Source organism: Balaenoptera musculus, chromosome 8 (genome assembly GCF_009873245.2).
Source record: "Balaenoptera musculus isolate JJ_BM4_2016_0621 chromosome 8, mBalMus1.pri.v3, whole genome shotgun sequence".
Lineage (NCBI taxonomy): Eukaryota > Metazoa > Chordata > Mammalia > Artiodactyla > Balaenopteridae > Balaenoptera > Balaenoptera musculus.
Window position 1 is genome coordinate 66,985,198 of NC_045792.1, and position 20,636 is coordinate 67,005,833.

A 20,636-nucleotide genomic window follows, 5' to 3' on the forward strand; every position below is an offset into this window, starting at 1 on the left:
AATTGTGAAAAATTTAGATATAAAATACAGGTATCTACTTCTTAGCTTAAATAAAACATAAATACAATTGAAGCTTCTTATTCTCTTCTCTGATTGTATTATACTCTCTCTAATGCATTTATTAATATTATCATGTGTATGCATTTCTGAACAATAAATAGCATCATTTTGAATGTGTTTGAGCCTTGAATAGTGACATACTGCATGAGTCCTTCTGCATCTTGTTTTTTCCACTCATCATGGTTCTTTTGTGTGTTCATTCTATTAGTATACTCTCTTTTCTGCTGTTTCAGTGGAATTTGGGTAGGGAGGATAAGTCAGTCTATATATTTCTTACTATGACTTTTTTAAAAGGGAGATTTAAGTACCTTTTGAATACATTGTCACTACAGACGTGTAAAAGAAAGGACTTGGTGTTACCTCTTGTTTCAACTGGTGATGATAGGTGAATATGACACCTCACCCTGTTATACAAGCTAGGCAATTGAGTCTTGCTGCTGACCTGTATTTGGTGTTATAAATACTTTTGGAGACAGAGAAACACCACTTATTCATGTTTGGGGTTTAACTGAGGTTTAAGTGGAGATTTGGATTCTTATTGCTGAAGGAATTTTTAGAGGTCACTTGGTACAAACTGTACTAAAGAAACCCAGGCCCAGAGAAGGTGAGTGACTTGTCCGAGGTGGTCCAGGTGAAAACAGGGATTAGAAGCCAGTGTTGCAGTTCATTGTACTTTCCACCATACTACAATGAGCCAAACGTTAATGTCCCCTTTTGTGTTAACGTTGAACTTTGATTTTTGCCTGTCCTTTAAAATACTTATTTGAATACCAAGAGATTTTCAGTATGTAACAATGAACATAAATCTTTGAAGTGATGCTTATTTGTCATATTTTCCTTAGGATCAGAATGGTTTCAATCCCAGAATACTATGAAGGCAAGAATGTCCTCCTCACTGGAGCTACTGGTTTCCTAGGGAAGGTACTTCTGGAAAAGTTGCTGAGGTCGTGTCCTAAGGTGAATTCAGTGTATGTTTTGGTGAGGCAGAAAGCTGGACAGACACCCCAGGAGCGAGTAGAAGAAGTCATTAGTGGCAAGGTAAGTATGGAAAATGATCATTTGGAAGAGAGAAAAAAGTGTGTGTTTGTGCATGTAATTATTGTAATCATCAACAGAGTATATTTCTTAAGTATCCTGAAAAAAATTGGTAAAAAAAAATCCTATAAGAATGGCAGTAAACTGAATATGACTTGTGATCAGTAGGAGAAAAAAGCTTTCTTCTATGATGAACAAAATTATATAACAAGTTCTAAATTACCTTTATGGTAAAGGTTTAATATGTTTTTAGAATATTTGAGGCAGGTTATTTGTAATTACTAGGTGTTTAAATAGTTTCGGAATAATAATAATGAGTTAGTTTTTAACTCCTAGTATGCTGTGAGACACAGTGCTTTGATAACAGTTAAAGATTTGTAAGCACTAATTGCTCCCCACAAAAGTATTAGGAAGTAGCAAAGTCACATATTCCCATTTGACAAATAAGAACATGATGACAGAGGGTTTATATAGAATACAAGAGTATGTCGTACATTTGAACCTTTAGTAAAATATGGCTAAGAAAAAATGGAAATAAGCTGGAGTAAAATTATTTCATAGTCACAAGCTTTAGAATTTATCTGACATTCATTGTTAGTAAGTTTGGTATAGTAGCTACGTAATTTTTTAGTTACTAGGTAGGTATCTGGTACCTTTTAACCTTCTAGGGCAGCTGTGACTTACATATTAAAAAAACAAAAAAGACCAAAACTAGAAACCTCTGAGTTACTCTGAGCAGTGAAAGAATTGCTGAAAAGTATCAAAAGATATGTTGATTAATTATAGATTAACAATTCTCTAGAGTTAATAAATAATTTATTAGACATGATTTGTATTCCAGCCTGTTTTGATCTTTCAGTAGAAATCCATAGTTAATAGTGGCTGACATTTATTGAGTGCTTAAGTTGTGCCAGGCACTGTGTGCAAAGCACCTTATATGTATTTAATTATCACAGGAACTCTTCAAGGTAAGTACTGGTCTTATTCCCATTCTACAAGGTCATATAGTTAGTGTTAGAGCCAATGTCTGTGAACTCTGACGGTTGAACCCAGAGCTCATGCTCTGGTAGGGACAGATGTTGATATGTCCCATTTTACAAATATAGACAGTGAATCTCAGAGGTGGTTATTTTGTCTGAAGTTGTGTAGCTAATAGATGTCAGATATAATGCAGATGACTTGATAACAAATCCCTTTCTACTTTATAGCATTACTTCCCCAATAGATAAGAAAGTAAGACAAAGATGATGGAACGCTTTGTGATAAAATGGGAAAAGTAATCTTGAGAGTTGGATACCTTACTAGTTGTAAATGTTGTAGCTGGTACACACTGAGTAAAAATAGCTTAATTTCCTGAAGCCAATGGCAAAAAACTTGGTGCCCAAGTTTACAGAAATTAAAAGAGAAGATGACAAAAGCAAAAGAGAAGTGTGTGAAGGGCAGCGAATAACAGAGGTTAACATCAGAAGGAATAAGAGTCAGTTTATGGGTTAGGGCAGTAGTGGGAAGCTTATCTCCTAGGAGTGATAAAGTATGATAACAGAAAAACAATTAAGAGAAAAAGAGAAGATACACAATAAGACCTGTACAGAAGTGTGGGAGGGTTTAAATAAAACTTTTAATTTTCTTAACATTACAGCGTTATAATAAAATACAATCACCAATATTCACTACAGTGACTAAGGATAAATTAAGAAAAGGTTAAACTATATTTAGAATGTTTTCTTTACTAAGATGTTATGTTGTTTGAGAATGATTTCCATTCAAATATAATTTTGGTTCAGAAAGATAAACCTCTCTTTTGTGAAGCATCCATGTTTTTCTTGTTTCTATTCCCCCTCCTCCCCATTAAGAGGTAATCCTAGACCCACAGGGTTTTAACAGTGAGGTGTAAATTAATATTTGTTTTTCCTTTTAAAAATAAATTGTTTGAAACTATTAATAGGGCATTAAAGAATAAAAATAATATTTACCTTTGTCCCACTGTTTATTGAGTTTGTCCCCATATGAAAACTTTAAATAATCTTTACTTCAACTAGAAAAACTTCTTTTCTCTGAATTACTTTTTAAAACAAATCTACTTCTTTGAGGGCTACTCAGTTGACAGTATAGCTCACAAGGGTTAGTTATACTCTAGTAACGTTCTTCCCATTGCCCCAAACTCTTGTGCACTTGTGTTCTTCCCATTTTCCCTCCCTTCCACAAAGATGTGAGTCCTGCTATATACTAGAAGCTGTTCAGGTTACTAGAGATACGGCAGTGAAGAAAACAAAATCCCAGCATTTGGAATTTACATTCTAGTTAGGGAGACAAGTTAACAACTATATAACATGTTGAATAGTGGCACGTGCTGTTCAAAAGTAAAGCAGAAAAGGGGGATGGAAAGTGATGGAGGTGCTGCTTTAGATACGATGGTCAGAAAAAGTTCTCTCTGAGGTGACGTTTGGTCACAGACCTGAATGATGAAGTGAGGAAGAATCCATGTGGTACGTGGAGGAAGAGTGTTAAAGGTAGAGGGAACAGCACGGGCAGAGGCTCTGAGAACTGCTTGGCAGGTTGGAAGAGTGTCAGAGCAAGCTGTGTTGTCTGCTTTACTGGACTCTGTATAAGGCATGTAAAGTAAATACTAAGTGCTGGAGTATTCCTACTAACACTTTTCCTCTCCCCAAGTGAGGTTTCTGCCTTTTAAAATACAATTAAAATTGTTAATTATTCTTTTAAATTTTTGCTTGTTTGACTTGAGGAAGAGGGCTTCAAACAAATATTTATACTTACACATGAGAAAAATGTAGCTAGTATTTTTAAACTCTTAGATTAAGGAATTATCACATGAACTTTCTACGTACTTATTTTTAAAAGTAAGATGTGGGTTAGACATGAAAACAGAGAACAGAATAGTGATTACCAGAGAGGAAGGGGTTGGGGGTAGGGTGAAATGGGTAAAGGGGGTCAACTGTATGGTGACAGATGGAAACTAAACTTTTGTTGGTGAGCACGCAGTAGTGTATATAGGAGTCAAAATATAATGTCCTAATCGTGGAACTTATATGATGTTATAAACCAGTGTTAGTTATCTCAATTAAAAAAAAAGACAAGGGACTTCCCTGGTGATCCATTGGTTAAGACTCTTTGCTTCCACTGGAGGGGGCATGGGTTTGATCCCTAGTCGGGGAACTAAGATCCCGGTTGCCATGTGGCATGTCCAAAAAAAAAAAAAAAAAAAAAAAAGACAAGTTGTAGTCATTTTCATTATTGTTTCTAAATTCTTTAGAGACAATGAAAAAAAAGATGTGAGTTAATATTTCAGTATTTACTACCATAAAATCTAGCTACATAATAACTATGCTTGAAGAATTTGCCATCTTAAAGTGTGGTAGGTACAAAGGTCATTTTCAGTTTTTCCTGAGAACTGGGAAGATTGACTAAACTGTATTCAATATCATTTTAAAATTAAAACTATTTGGTAGCCTAGTATAAGGACTTTTTAAAAAACGTGATATAATTTATAGCTTTTTTCCAAGTGACTTTTAAAACTCTTGAGCAAATTATTTGATAATGTATATTGACTGCAGTGTATTGCAGACTGATATTATTACCTTATGGCTATATTTTTTCATATCATCCAAATAGGTTGAAAGATTCTGTTTATTTAAGGCAGTGATTCTCAAACTTTTGATCTCTGGACCCCTTTACACTCTTAAAAATTATTGAGGACTTCAAAGAGATTTTGTTTTTGTGAGGTTTTATTTCAAGTATCTTATTGATGTTTATCGTAGTAGAGATTAAAATTGAGAATTTTTTTTTTTTCAGTCCGTAACACCTCTTTATAAAGTTTTGAGACTTTAACAATACCTTACACAGACCACGTGTTAAATACATGTTGAATGATTGATTCAAATAAGATACTGCTATTTAAAACATTTTGCACAAAGCCTGGGCCATAGTAAAAACTCAAAACATGATAGAAGCAGTAATAGCAATGATAGTGATTTAGTAGTTATGATAATTGTAGTGCAATATTAATATTAATATTGATTTATTTTATACTGGATTGCTAGATCATTCATCGAGTGCTGAGAGTTAACAAGAACAATTTTCCAGTCAGGTATTCACACTGTAGTTATGATCTTTGCTTCCCCAGTTCAACTCTTCACCCATCCTTTTCTGTGTATAGATTTATCAAAGTAAGCTTTATGCTGTATTCCTCTTCTAGTTTCCTCTTTTCTTTTTTTTTCTTTTTTTTAACATCTTTATTGGAGTATAATTGCTTTACAATGGTGTGCTAGTTAATGCTTTATAACAAAGTGAATCAGCTATACATATACATATATCCCCGTATCTCCTCCCTCCTGCGTCTCCCTCCCACCCTCCCTATCCCACCTCTCTAGGTGGTCACAAAGCACCGAGCTCATCTCCCTGTGCTATGGGCTGCTTCCCACTAGTTATCTGTTTTACATTTGTTAGTATATATAAGTCCATGCCACTGTCTCACTTCGTCCCAGCTTACCCTTCCCCCTCCCTGTGTCCTCAAGTCCATTCTCTACGTCTGCGTCTTTATTCCTGTCCTGCCCCTAGGTTCTTCAGAACTATTTTTTTTTTTTAGATTCCATATATACATGTTAGCATACAGTATTTATTTTTCTCTTTCTGACTTACTTCACTCTGTATGACAGTCTCTAGGTCCATCCACCTCACTACAAATAACTCAATTTTGTTTCTTTTTATGGCTGAGTAATATTCCATTGTATATGTGTGCCAATTCTTTATCCATTCATCTGTCGATGGACACTTAGGTTGCTTCCATGTCCTGGCTATTGTAAATAGAACTGCAATGAACATTGTGGTACATGACCCTTTTTGAATTATGGTTTTCTCAGGGTATATGTCCAGTAGTGGGATTGCTGGGCCGTATGGTAGTTCTATTTTTAGTTTTTTAAGGAACCTCCATACTGTTCTCCATAGTGGCTGTATCAATTTACATTCCCACCAACAGTGCAAGAGACTTCCCTTTTCTCCACACCCTCTCCAGCATTTATTGTTTGTAGATTGTTTGATGATGGCCATTCTGACTGGTGTGAGGTGATACCTCATTGTAGTTTTGATTTGCATTTCTCTAATGATTAGTGATGTTGAGCATCCTTTCATGTGTTTGTTGGCAATCTGTGTATCTTCTTTGGAGAAATGTCTATTTAGGTCTTCTGCCCATTTTTGGATTGGGTTGTTTGTTTTTTTGATATTGAGTTGCATGAGCTGTTTGTAAATATTGGAGATTAATCCTTTGTCAGTTGCTTCATTTGCAAATATTTTCTCCCATTCTGAAGGTTGTCTTTTTGTTTTGTTTATGGTTTCCTTTGCTGTGCAAAAGCTTTTAAGTTTCGTTAGGTCCCATTTAAAATTGAGAAATTTTTAAAGTAAAAGAATATACATACAAGCACACATTCCATTAGCCATCGAGAGTGATGATGTCATTACACATGTAGCTTTGGAAAATTCCTCTCCATACTTGTGAGAGAATGAAAGTGAAAAATGCAAATAATGTTTTACTTTTATTATGAAAGTAGTTTTGACTTTGTGCACTCCCTAAGTAGGAGTCTCAGGGACTCCTAGGATCTTCCACACTTTGAGAACTGGTGCTGATTAAGAGTGTACAGTGTTGCTTAGACCATGTGGGGACAGCCTACAGACACATTCTAATGGATATACTGAATAGGGGCAAATGTTCATGCTTTAAGGAGAGAGTTGACTTTTGCAGACATCCAAAATTAATTTGAACCCAAGCTTGGCAGTAAAGATTCAGAGAATGAAATTGGAGTCAGAAACAAAAGTGATTAGAAAGCTGTGAGCTCAGTTTTGCAAGGGCTCAGACTCTATAGGCATATACCTCCAAAGAAATGTCAGTGATAGCATTATTTTTTTTTTTTTTGGAAGAGAATGATGCTCATTTGTCTATCTAAATTCTTATAGTCCTGTTGGAAAAAACAAAAAAATTAGCAAATCCTTACATAGCAACTAACCAGACTTTTTACTTTGAATGAACTTCGTATACCTTTGTGATAGTTCTTTGGATAAGAACTAATTGTCATGTCACAGTAGCTTTTCTTTGACATCATGCAGCAGATACTTAACATGTTGCTTTTATTTTTATTTAACTGTAGGATGTAAAATCCTTTCTACAAAATTTAGAAGTTATCCCTAAACTTCTTAACTATTCAGATAGTGTACGTTAGTGTCTCTTCTTTTTCCTCTTTCTGATTTTTTGCCAAATCCTTTTGGAATTCTTTGCTTCCCTTAAAACCTGTGAGAAGGGAGTCACCAAGGGGGCTATAAGACCACAAGGCCTATTTTAAGTAATAATGCCTCCATGTGTGTTTTGCTGCCATCTCTGCCCTTTGTTTACTCATCTTGGCATTTTATCATGAACCACTTGTAATTGGTATATTGTAATTCCCTTCCCAACACCCTCCCTCCCCCTAGTGAGAGGTTATTTATTCTTATTCATTTTTTATTTTTAAGAAAACATTTATTGTGCCTACTCAGTGCTGGGCACTTGACTTGATGTAAGGGGTTGAATTCAGGAATAAATAAGAGTCCCTGCCTTAATGGAGCCTACAGTCTAGAGAGTTTTTAAGAGGGAGGAGGGAAGGAAGAGAGTGTAGAGGTGTTAAGAGAGATTGGATAGGAGCAATTATTGAAGCTGATGTCTTGGTTGGAATTGAGGACCTAAGTTAAATGTGAAAGAGTTGGGCATCTTCTCTGGGGTCTCCAGGGTAATGCTTCTAAAATTTTTCTGCACCAGTAAGTCTAATTTGTAAAGAAAATGATTATCTTTTACTGAAAGCCTGAAATTTCATTGAACTTTTATAGTTTAGTCTAAACATATGGCCATTATTTTCAATATAAAAATGCCTTGTCCCCAAGTATTTGTCTAAAAAATACTTGACTAAAATACTCTAAAATTTTGTCATTTTATCTTATGCTTTTAATTCCCCCCGGCACATCCCACCACTTACTCCTAGGGCCATTCATTCCCACTTATGTATAGCATTTCTGGTGAATCAATAAAATGAGTTCTTTTTATATCAAGTAGCAGTGAATATGTATACTTAAAGTTGTTAAGAAACTTTTAGGTAGAGCCTTCTGTGATTTTGAAACAGGAATAAAAGCATAGGCATAGAGCATATACTGTGGTGGGACATTGTCTTATAGCAGAATTTCTCAACTTCAGCACTATTCACATTTTGGGCCAGATAATTCTTTGTTATGGGGAGCTGTCCTATGCATTGTAGGGTGGTCAGCATTCCTGGCCTCTACCCACTAAATGCCAGCAGCTCCCTCTCCTCACCATCCCAGTTTTGACAAAGAAAAATGTCTTCAGACATCACCAAATGTTCCCTGGGGGCTAAAATTGCCCCAACTTGAGAACCACTGATTTACAGGAATGTCTCTGGGAAGGTAAACCTCATTGCTGGCAAGGAGTGAAAATAGTTGACCATGAAATAAATTCTGGAAAGGGAATAAAATACATTAAAGAGGGCATTAGTGGACTTAGTAAAGTCGGAACTAATTGGGGTACCAGTGGGTTAAAAACTTTGGAGGGGCTTCCCTGGTGGTGCAGTGGTTGAGAATCTGCCTGCCAATGCAGGGGACACGGGTTCGAGCCCTGGTCTGGGAAGATCCCACATGCCACGGAGCAACTAGGCCCGTGAGCCACAATTACTGAGCCTGTGCGTCTGGAGCCTGTGCTCCGCAACAAGAGAGGCCGCGATAGTGAGAGGCCCGTGCACCGCGATGAAGAGTGGCCCCCGCTTGCCGCAACTAGAGAAAGCCCTTGCACAGAAACGAAGACCCAACACATCCATAAATAAATAAATAAATAAATAAAACTTTGGAAAAGATGGTATTGAATAAAGAGATGGTAGCTAAAGAAGGGAAGAGCATCACATTTGAGATGTAACTTGTAAAACAGCGTGATCACATATTGATGGTAGTGGTGGAGATATCTGATATGAAGGGGAATTAAAGGTCATTGGCAATCTGGGAGAATAAAAAAGTCTGAATTCAGTGTGTTAAAAGTACTTTTCTGGTCATTTTCAGGCTCCTTTTCTCTGCTAACCCCTTAAATATTCTTCAGAATTCTGTCCTTGGCCTTGATCTCTTCCTACTAGGTCCAGTTAGGTAATTACTCAGCACCTTCTGTTTTATGTGAGGTGAAAGGTTGTATTTTAAGTTAGATTTGGAAAAAGCTTCATATAGTCTGGACCTTGGGAGCTCATCACTGCTGCTACCTGGGTGATATTCTCCCAGGGCTACCTGTGTGGTTAATAAAATCTATATCAGTAGTCTGGCTCTTTCTTCCCTGAACTCAGGACCCACAGAGCCAGTTATCTCTACTAGACCAGTCTTCTGGGGTGTTCTCATTGACACTTTACACTCAACGTTCACAAAACTGAACTCGTATCTCCATAGCTGCACTTCTTTCTCTCCCAGTGTTTTCCACCTAATGAATTTATTCACTTAACAGATGTTTATCATGTCACTGTCTTGCCAGGCACTCTGTTATCTGGGGCCTTTGTTCTGAGCAAAATAGACCCTAGTCCCTGTCCACGTGGAGTTTATATTCCTTATCCCTCGTCCAGTCATTGGCCAAGTCTTACTGAGTTTTTTATATTTCCCAAACATTAGTGCTCTATTACTTCTAGGTGGTTATACATGCTACTTTCTCTACCTGCAACACTATTCTTCTACTTTATAATCTCAGGTCCTTCCCAACTAGCAGGGCTAGATGTTGCTCCTGTACAGTCTCATAACACTTATATTATCCCTATTTTATTACTTATAACATTATATTTTAACTGTCTGTTTACTTGTCTAATTTTTCCTATTAGACTCTAAATAGCTTGAGGCAAAGGTCATAATTCTTGTTTTCTCAGTGTCTAGAAGGTACTTAGTTCATCTGAAATGCTTAGTAAATATTTTATTAATTAACATAAGAAAACAATAATATTGAAGTCACTAGCTAGCAGTGGTGGAGGGGAAGACTGTTACTCACTAAAAGTCACCTGGGAAGGTGAAAGCGAGTACCATATATGTTTTATAGACTTTTTTCCCCAGATTTCAGAATCTCTGCTTAAACTACAAATATGGACTTTCAATGGAGTGGAGAGTCAGGGTGTAATAGAACAGTGATCTGGAGGTGACATCAGTGTTCCTCTATAAAATCTGGGATAAAAAATTAAATTTGACTCACAATTGAATGTACCTTTATACTGTAACTATTTTGGGATCTGATTCTCTAGTTAAATTTATTCCTTTGAGTATACTTAAGGAATATTGAATTTTCTATTTTCAAGTTAGAATCCTATATGTATATCTCAAGTTTATCCAGCTTCATATTCACATTTGCTTACCAACTTTTTTTTCCTTTAACATACTTTGTTTTTCCCTTTAAAATTTTTCTAAGATTTTAGGTAGAGTATGATTAATGGTATTTTAATCTACTAAAAGAGACTAAAACCAAAATGAAATGAAGTGATAAATTAAGGTTTGGATTTTAGAAATCTGAATGATCATTTTATTTTTATTTATTTATTTTAAAATGTAATTTATTTATTTTTGTCTGAGTTGGGTCTTTGTTGCTGCATGCAGGCTTTCTCTAGTTGTGGAGAGCGGGGGCTACTCTTCATTGAGGTGCACGGACTTCTCATTGCGGTGGCTTCTCTTGTTGCAGAGCATGGGCTCTAGGTGCGCAGGCTTCAATAGTTGTGGTGCGTGGGCTCAGTAGTTGTGGCTCGCGGACTCTAGAGTACAGGCTCAGTGGTTGTGATGCACAGGCTTAGTTACTCCGCGGCATGTGGGATCTTCCCAGACCAGGGATCGAACCCGTGTGCCCTGCATTGGCAGGCGGATTCTTAACCACTGCGCCACCAGGAAGTCCCTGAATGATCATTTTAAACATTGTTCTGATGTCTGTACTGCTTATGTCTATTCTGAGAGATAATATAATCTAATCAACAAAAGCATGGACAGTTAAAATTTAATTCTGCAAGCTACCAGCCCTGTGTCCTTTGGCAAGTTACTTAACCTCTCTGTGTCTCAGCTTCCTCATCTATAAAATGGGGATAATAATGTGGACCCCATAGAGTGTTTTTCATACAGAATGATAGCAATTTAAGCAACCTTAGGATTCACGTAGTTGAAATTTAAAAAATAGTGATCCTTGGGGGAGGAAAAGGTGGTGATGATGGGTTTTAGAAAATTGAAAAATACTGCCCTAAAATGTTTTTCCCCTTTGATAGCTTTTTGACAGATTGAGAGATGAAAATCCAGATTTTAGGGAGAAAATTATAGCAGTCAACAGTGAACTCACCCAACCTAAACTGGCTCTTAGTGAAGAAGATAAAGAGATCATCATAGAGTCTACCAATATTATATTCCACTGTGCAGCTACAGTAAGGTTTAATGAAAATTTGAGGTAAGTAAAGGTCCTTATGTGATATTTGAACTGCGGCATAGTTAAAAGATCTAATTTGAATTCTACTTTTTAGTCAAGTCATTTGAAAGTGTTTTGAAAGTGTTTGCTCCCTGTTAATTGTAGCATTCCGTGTCCTACAGAGCATTAAAAGAATTTTCTTTCTCAACAGTTTAAAACATCGGATAGCTAGTATATGTTTATTAGAAGAAGTTGCCATGAACTTATATATGGGGCAGGGAGGAGGCAAGAGATGGGAAGTGTGGAGTAGAAGAAAGAGAAGTTTACCTTGGGTAGGAGTATTAGTCTTAACAACTAATAGTGTTTATTTCCTCTGCCCTCCATTCTTTCAGAAGTGTATACCCCAGCAGCTTTGTCTACTTCACACATATTCATCTGAAAATTTTAAAAAGTTAGGCTCAGGTTTTGCAGAGTAAGATGAAATGGCTTATACATTGAAGTCATACTTTGTTTTTGTTTTAAAACTTTGGTATCAGTGTTAAGGGTAGGGTACATTGGATATAGGTTTACTTTAAAAACGGTTTGGACTTCCTTCAAGATGCCCTATTTCAAGAAAAAAATAGCATTTTAAATGGTCACTATGTTTTTAAAAATCTAACAAATACGCATTTCAAATAATGGTGCTTAATTCAGAGCATTTTTTGATGTTATATACAGTTTTATAATGTTAATCTAATTGTATGGTCTTATAGCAATTAAAATGGTGCACACTTCTTTAGGTTTCATAATTGCTTGAAGGGCTTCTTAAAATGTTTTTAAGTTCAATTCTGATTGTAAAGGGTTTTGAGATTATCCCCCATATTGTCTATGTATAGAAGTATAAACCTTAATCGACATTGTATAACATGACAGTTCAGTGCCAAAGCATTACAGTGAGTTTTGCCTATATTGCAGGTGAGGATACTATAATAGTCCCTTAGATTCCTCTAACAATGCTTTATAGTTTCAGGGTGTTTTCTCGCTCATTATTTCATTCCATGCTTAATGTTACCCAATGTAATATCATGGTCAAATCCATTTTATACTTGAGGAAGCTGAGGCAGCACTGTATAATGGAGAGGGCGTGAGCTTTGGAATTACATACCTTAGTTCTAATCTTGACTTTATCCTTTATTATCTGGTGGTAATAATTTATTTACATTTTAGTTCTTTTTATGCAGCAATTATGTGTTCAGGATTCAAAAGTGACAAAAGAATCTTATTAGAACTATAGTATAATCTCATTTTCATAAAATATGTGTGTACATAGATGTGTATTTATATACATATCTTTTAATATCAGCCAGTTATTATATTTGGATAGTGTGATTACAGGTAGGTTTTTAATATGAAATAGTCCATCTAACTGGTATTTTTCCCTGTAGTTCTAGCTTTCATTTCTTTCATAACCAAAAGAAAGAGTTCACATAGCCTTATGAAACTGTTTTCAAGGAAAAAGGTATATAGATACTTGATAATTATGGTATAGTCCTCAAAGGGAAAATCAGATGCTTTTAAAGGGGAAATTGTTTTGCAGACAGGCAACATTCATTAGGGTGAAACTCATCCAAGTAACCTTACGAGGAGGACCAAAGTGTAATACTTTTGGGGAATGTTCTCTCCTCTTTCTCTTCCCCTCAGGGTAAGCAAGGTTACGATTAACAAAAGGGAAATCTTTTTATTATTATTCTTTCTTCTTTCACTAGAGATACCATAGTGGAAGGAGGTAGACAGGTGAACAAGAAAATTTATTGTTCTTCTCTTCCTTGTCAGGGCATGCATATTTACTGACCTAATCCTAGTCATTAATTGAAATTATTGTCTTCTGTGGAGCAATTTTAATGGATATTGATGTCTAAGTGGTGATACTACAACATTCTAAAATACTGTAGGTTGACATATAATAACTACTTACAGAACAATTATTCTTTATAACCAGTTTTTAAGTTAGCCCACAAATAAAAAATGGTTCAGAGCCTTTACTGCCAGGACAAGAAAATCCAGATTTTACTCCCAACATTATACTCTGTATTTTGGGGGAAATCAAAATAAATTGTACACAGATCCTATTTGCAAAGTCCATATTGTCTATTAGAGGAGATGGAATATACTTAAATAACCATAAAATAGGATAGAAAATGTAGAGTTACTGAAGAGCATACATTAAAGTGTTGTGAGAGTTGAGAGGTGGCAGAGCTCATTTATTTTCAGATATGGTGGTCTATAAATCTTGAAGTGGGAAAAAATGGATATCAAGATTAGGAATTATAAAGAAATACTGACAAAAGATGAGGAGAGGGTGATATTGAGGATAATAAAGGGAGTTACTTAAATAATTGACCATAGGTATGGTATCTCTTAGTAAGGAAAGTGAAGGTAGAACAGGGCCATTGGACTTGAGAGTAAAGAAGTGTCAGGAGACTAGAGACCATGATGAGGACAGAAAACAGGCTTAAGGGCAGAAATGGGAGGACAGATAGTGTGGTCTGGGGAAAATTCATAGTATGAGATTTTAGAGATAGAGCAATTTTGGGTGAGAGGGCCCAGGGTATGAACATGAGAGTAGGTGTTCGGAAAGGAGTGGAAGTAAAGATCGATGATTTAGAAAAGATCAAGAAAACTGTTGAGCCTAAGGGCATGGATTCTCAAACTTTAGAATGTATTATGAATCTTAAGGATTACTGGAAAATGTGTTAAAAATGCATAATCTTGGACTGTATTTGCCAAATTCAGACCCTCTAGTTTTGAGATAATACCCAGGAATCCTCATTTTTAATAAGAGCCTAGGGTGTGATTTAAATTACAAATGACTGGGTCCCCTACCCTGATTGATTAATTGTCCCCTTAATAGACATCTGTTTCTATATCTTCATTAAGTTAAAATAAAATCAGCAGCAATATAGTGATGAGATCTCATGTAGGTAGTATTTTCTCAGAGGTGGGGGAAGGGAGTGGATGAGGGAGAGATCAGAATGGCCTGGGGAACTTATATAAGATGTGATTTAGACACATTAAAAAGTGTCTGAAGATGAGGTCCAGCAATCTGCATTTTAAATAAGCTCACAGGTGTCTGTCAAGCAAAGCATGATCTCTGGTTTAAGGTCTTGTAAGTGTTATCAGCATAGATTTTGAACAACCCAATATGTCAATAGAAGACAGGTGAATAAGAAAATTTATTGGCAGTTCAAGTTGAGTTTTTTCCTTTATTAAAGTGGTTTCTATGTCTACATTAGTGATGGACCATAATTACAAAGATTTGTTCATTTTTGCTCTCCCCCGCAAAAGCCAGTGTTATATAAGATGCGTTGAATCCCCATAACCAAAACATAGTGAGAACTTTATTTTTGTTTGGTACTACTAAATGCTTTCAGATCTAACATGTCAGGGTCTCAGCCTAAAGTTCAAGGTGTACAAATTGGATGGTAGTGAAACAGAGTGAGGATACTAGCCTGGCAGAGATCCTAAGAGTTATTTACATGGGCACAAAATGCCTTCAGGTTTGCGCTGTCAGGTGCGGATGGATGGGAAGAGGTGAGTAGGCAAAGCTCAGGAGTGCTTCCTCTCTCAAGTTATTCCTTATTTTCAGTGACCCAGAAATTCTGTCACCATCCTCAGGAACCTGTAACAAAATATCCTTTGTGTTCTGCTCCCAAAACATCACTCTCCCTACCACTATTGTTTTGCAAATGCAAAAGAAAATGGCACATTGCCTTATAGTCTAGTGGACAGTATCCTCTCTGTGAAACGTCTTTTTTGCTGGATATCTATTTGAACAGATTTTCCTCCCTCAGTTGAGATAAGGAAGGAAAAAGATACACTCATGTTTTTAAGACCCCAACCCAATTAGTCCATTAAAAAATTTTTTTTTCCTTTCAGTATGTTTTCATAGGTTCTCAGATAATATTAAATTAAAAGAAAAAATAAGTCCCAAGAGTTTTTCCTCTCATGAACTATTTCTTATTCCTAGTGACCCAGAACTTGTTGTTCTGTCCTCAGAAACCTGTAACAGGATATTCTCTGTATACCTTTTCCAAAACAGTACCCTCCCATTCCCACTGTTTTGCAAATGTGATACGCATCAAAGAACTACTTTACAGTCAAGTAGACCAGATTCTATCTGTGACATATCCTGACCTTTTAAAAGAACAGTTGGATTTTTTCCTTCTTAAATACTGAAAATGTAAGAATTTCGGAAAGTACTCAAAACTATTTTTATTTTTTAAAAAAATTTTCTTGTGGTCTCTCTTTGAAAATATGTTGTTTTCCATAAAACGTAAACATAGAATTTGTAGTTTTACTTATTGAAACAATTTCCATATTTCTAACTTCTTTATAGTTATAATTTTCATGATGTGATGATATTACATCATGTTACTATACTGTAATTTATGTCATGTTCACTTAGTATAGCAAATATTGGGAATTTTTCTGAGGGTGTGGAGAAAAGGGAACCCTCCTACACTGTTGGTGGGAATGTAAATTGGTGCAGCCAATTTCTATGGAGAACACTATGCAGGTTCCTCAAAAAACTAAAAATAGAGTTGCCATATGGTCCAGCAATCCCACTCCTGGGCACATATATCTGGACAGAACTATAATTCAAAAAGATATATGCAACCCTGTGTTCATAGCAGCACTGTTTACAATAGCCAAGACATGGAAACAACCTAAATGTCCATCAGCAGATGAATGGCTAGAGAAGATGTGGGGTGTGTGTGTGTGTGTACACACACACACACTGAAATATTACTCAACCATGAAAAAGAATGAAATAACGCCATTTGCAACTACATGGATGGACCTAGAGATTATCATATTACATGAAGTAAGTCAGAAAGAGAAAGACAAATACCATATGATATCACTTATATGCAGAATCTAAAATATGACACAAATGAACTTATCTACAAAACAAACTGACTCACAGACATAGAGAACAGACTTGTGGTTGCCAAGGGGGAGGGGGGGGGGAGGGTTGGATTGGGAGTTAGGGACTAGAAGATGCAAACTATTATAGATAGAATGGATAAACAACAAGGTCCTAATGTATACACCGGGAACTATATTTAATATCCTGTAAGAAACCATAATGGAAAAGAATATGAAGAAGAATATATATGTATAACTGAATCACTTTGCTGTACACCAGAAGCTAACACAACGTTGTAAATCAAGTATACTTCAATTAAAAAACAAAAGCAAAAACACAACCAAAAAACCCAAAAAACAAATTTAGGGAATCTTAATTTCTTTCTGTTTGAAAAATTACGGTTAGAACAAGTTTTTCCTCTCAGTTAATTTCAGTGGGTTAACTAGATTAATAACTCTGTCATTTCTATAATTCCTGGTACTTTGTCCTAGTCTCTTTCAGATCAGTTGTATCAGTTTATAGTGTCACCAACAGTGTATTACTTTGCCAGTTTTTTCACAGTATTACTGGTTTTGGGTATTTCAACTTTTTTTCCCCTCAAGTAAGTTATAAACAAAAGTATAATAGAAAGCAAAAACAATCCACCCCTTAAGTAATATTTATTGAATGCTTATTTTGGGACTATGTTAAGAATAATACTGATGAATACTTGCAAGCTATTTTGTTTAATTTAACTTTATACAAATCTTAGTAGTTAGTCTCCATTACATATTCTCCTTTACAGATGAAGAAATTGAGGCCTGAGTGCTTGAATGACTTTACAAGGTCACCTAATCCTAGCTGACAGGCAAACTAAACCAGGATTTGAACCCAGGTCTTATTCCAGAGTCTTGTTTTTAATCCTGTTTCACTTCATAATCTATATATTTAAAAAATATTATTCACACAGATTTTCCATGTTTTTATAGTTGTCAATTATTTTAATGGCTGTATTCTTTCATTGTGATAAGATACCTACTTTATTAAACCATTTCATAGTGAATATTTGGGCTCTCTAGGCTTTTGCTATTACTAGATGATGCTTCATCGATTATTTTTCTGCATATATACTTTTGCATTTGTGAAATTATTTACCTCAAATAAATTTCAAGAAGGGAATATATAGATCATCTTGGGGTCTTGCATTTGCCTCTCGTAACAAGTGTATTATAACACCCCTTTGAATTTTGTAAGGTAGTCTTAAAAAGGTGTTTGGGTTAATTGCTACAAAGAGAGAAGTAAACATACTTTTACTTCATTATATATTAATATAATTTAATGTTTTTGAGTTTTCTTTGACTGTTTTACCCTTATTGATGACTCTACCATAGCATTTTAAAATTACTTAATGATTCTTACTTCTCCTGGTGGTATAGCCATTTCATAAAACAGTATGCTTGCAAAAATCAAGAGGCAAAAGAAGTCTAAAATGAGTTCAAAAATGTATGCATAAAAGCCAAAGACTGAAATTATCTGTGTCTATTTCTGGGTAATTTAAGAATTTTAATTTGTGCTTTTATTTTTACAATCCTAATATGAAGTTTATTTTATAATCAGAAGAATTGTAAACACAACTGGTAGAATGGTTGTACTTCATGTTGAAATAACACACAAAATCTGAGCTAAGGGGTCAGTTGTAAAGAAACAAAAAACTCTTTGTCCCTTTCTGTCTCTGATGCTCTAAAATGGAAATAAGATTTTTTTAACAGGTGAAAAAATGACACAGCTTCCCAATTTTTTATTGTCACTTTTTCTTTTACAGAGATGCTGTTCAGTTAAATGTGATTGCTACACGACAGCTTATTCTACTTGCACAACAGATGAAGAATCTGGAAGTGTTCATGCATGTATCAACGGCATATGCCTACTGCAATCGAAAGCATATTGATGAAGTAGTCTATCCACCCCCTGTGGATCCCAAGAAGCTGATTGATTCTTTAGAGTACGTTTGTTTGAAATTTATATACATTAGCTTTGACCCCAAACTTTGGATCCAAGTTTATCTATTTACATGTATCTCTTGGTCTGTTTCAGTTTCTCTCTCTTTCTCTCTAAATCTCCACCCACACTTATGTATACATTTATCTCTTCCTTATTCAACAAATTATTATGTATCTACTATGTTCTTTTTATTGTATAGATTTGTACCTAAATGACTCTCCGTAAAGTCAATGTGTAAAGTCAGTGTAGAGCTTTCACTTTTGACCAGGTGTGATGGTTGGAGGAAAGCCTCTGAACAACTCATCCATGGTATTAGAGTCTCCGTTTTCCAAGGAATCAATCTTAGCTGCTAAGAAGTGCCTGATATCCGTGGAGACTAATGACTGCCTATTCAATAGCAAGTTCCTAGTTTATTAAAGATTATCCTTTTATTTTGCCCAATAGAGTACAGTTGACCCTTGAACAACACAGGTTTGAACTATGTGGGTTCACTTATACGCAGATTTTTTTCAATAAATAAGTACTCTAGCACTACACAATCTGCAGTTGGTTGAATCTTTTGATGCAGAACCATGATACAGAGGGCTGACTGTAGAGTTATATGTGGATTTTTGACTGCGCAGGGGTCAACGCCCCGACCCCATGTTTTTCAAGTGTCAACTGTATATCTACAGAGGGGCCTTGAATTATTAGGGAATCGGAGGAGTCATGGTCCTTTAATTGATACTCCTAGTGTTGTTGTTTATCATCTTTCTGAGGACTGGGATCCTGTCATCAATGATTACTTGAGAAATGTTTGCATTTGATGGATACAAATAGGCATGGCCAAGATTTCATTTGCTTCAGCCTGTACTTTCTCATCGAGTGAAACAAACAAACAGGATCAGAGCAAGAATAAATAAAGGGTCTTTTCTTTTATAGACGATAATTATAGAAAATTCCAGTATCCGTATCTTCACATATTTGTTAATCCTCATATAATATTCCTGTGAGCTTTTTCCTCCTTTATTCTGTTTGCTCTTAGGTCTCTTTTCTTCCAAGGAATCCTATTCACGTTCAGCTCTTCAGTTACCATCCCCTGTTTTCTCAGTCGAATTCTTTTCTTCCCAAGGGTGCTACAGAATGTTGATAGCTCCTTCTCCAAGTTTTCTTCTAAAATAAACACATAAGTCCACTTCTTTAAGGCTTTCCTGGAAATATGAGGAAGTGGACAGATTTGTAAGAAAACTAATAAGTATGGGAGCTTACTGAGACATTCTTACGGTAATTCCCTGGTTTCTGTTTTCTAATTCGTTTCTTAGATGGTCCCAAATATCTACCTCATTTTCCTCAGGTCAGTAGGCAGAAGTGTTTAATATCTCTGGGAAAAGCTGGGTGTGGAAGTTAATAAATCTTTTTACTTTTTCTCTTGTTAGCAGTTTGTATATCCAGACATCGAAGTTGCTGAGAAAGAGCCTATAACCTTCTAATTCTATTATTTCCTTTCTTCGCTTACAAAGAAATCTGACCAACTGGCCAACAGATAATTTTAGGATAACTCATAGATTGGCTCTGTAAACTCACTCCAGTGATGAGGCTTACTGACTCTAAAGTCTTTCCTCGGTTTAGCCAGTTTTGTTTTTTTTTAATATAGCAACTCTCTCTTCCATTTGTCAAAGTTCATCTCCACTATGGAATTTTTCCTAAGTTGACTAGCAACCTCCCTTCAATTTTGTTAGTGTTCTTTTCCTTCTACACGCAAAAAGTACTTCCACATACAGAAGAAAGTTTATCTTGATAGTCTCCATTTTATGCATCCTTATCAGTTGGTATGGGTATCATTTGTGCACTGATAGAATACTTAGTATGCATACAAGTATGCATTGTATTATAGACAGGAAGAAAAACTATCTGAAAACAAGTACATAATATATTGGAATTAGAAATTTAGACTGGAAAAGACTATAGAGATCACCTAGCGTATCACCCTCCTCTTACAGATTATCATAGTAGAACTTTTCTTCAGAGACACTGAGAGAATTGGAAGAATTTTGTGACTTCATAGTAGGTTGCTAATTGAATTTTTATAGCGTGGTTGAATTTATTTTTATCATTTACCCCAGTATTTGTTAGTGTTGCTAGTGAGAGCATAACAATTTTTAGTGCTTCACCTTAAATATTTAGATTACTAGACCTTTTATGTTGATTGTAAATGTATGTTCATTTAAAATGTATATAATTTAC

At 35.5% G+C, this 20,636-nt stretch overlaps 1 protein-coding gene across 4 annotated transcripts in view; it reads left to right on the forward strand.

Annotated features, from left to right (window-relative positions):
• FAR1 (fatty acyl-CoA reductase 1) overlaps positions 1 to 20,636 on the forward strand; it is a 74,421-nt gene that overhangs the window by 33,209 nt on the left and 20,576 nt on the right. For all 4 annotated transcript variants that reach the window (XM_036860416.1, XM_036860417.1, XM_036860419.1 and 1 more), the window contains 3 exons: positions 903 to 1,098; positions 11,391 to 11,566; positions 18,235 to 18,414. In XM_036860416.1, coding sequence (XP_036716311.1) covers positions 910 to 1,098; positions 11,391 to 11,566; positions 18,235 to 18,414 — 545 coding nt within the window. In that variant the 5' untranslated portion in view covers positions 903 to 909. The remainder of the gene's footprint in view (positions 1 to 902; positions 1,099 to 11,390; positions 11,567 to 18,234; positions 18,415 to 20,636) is intronic.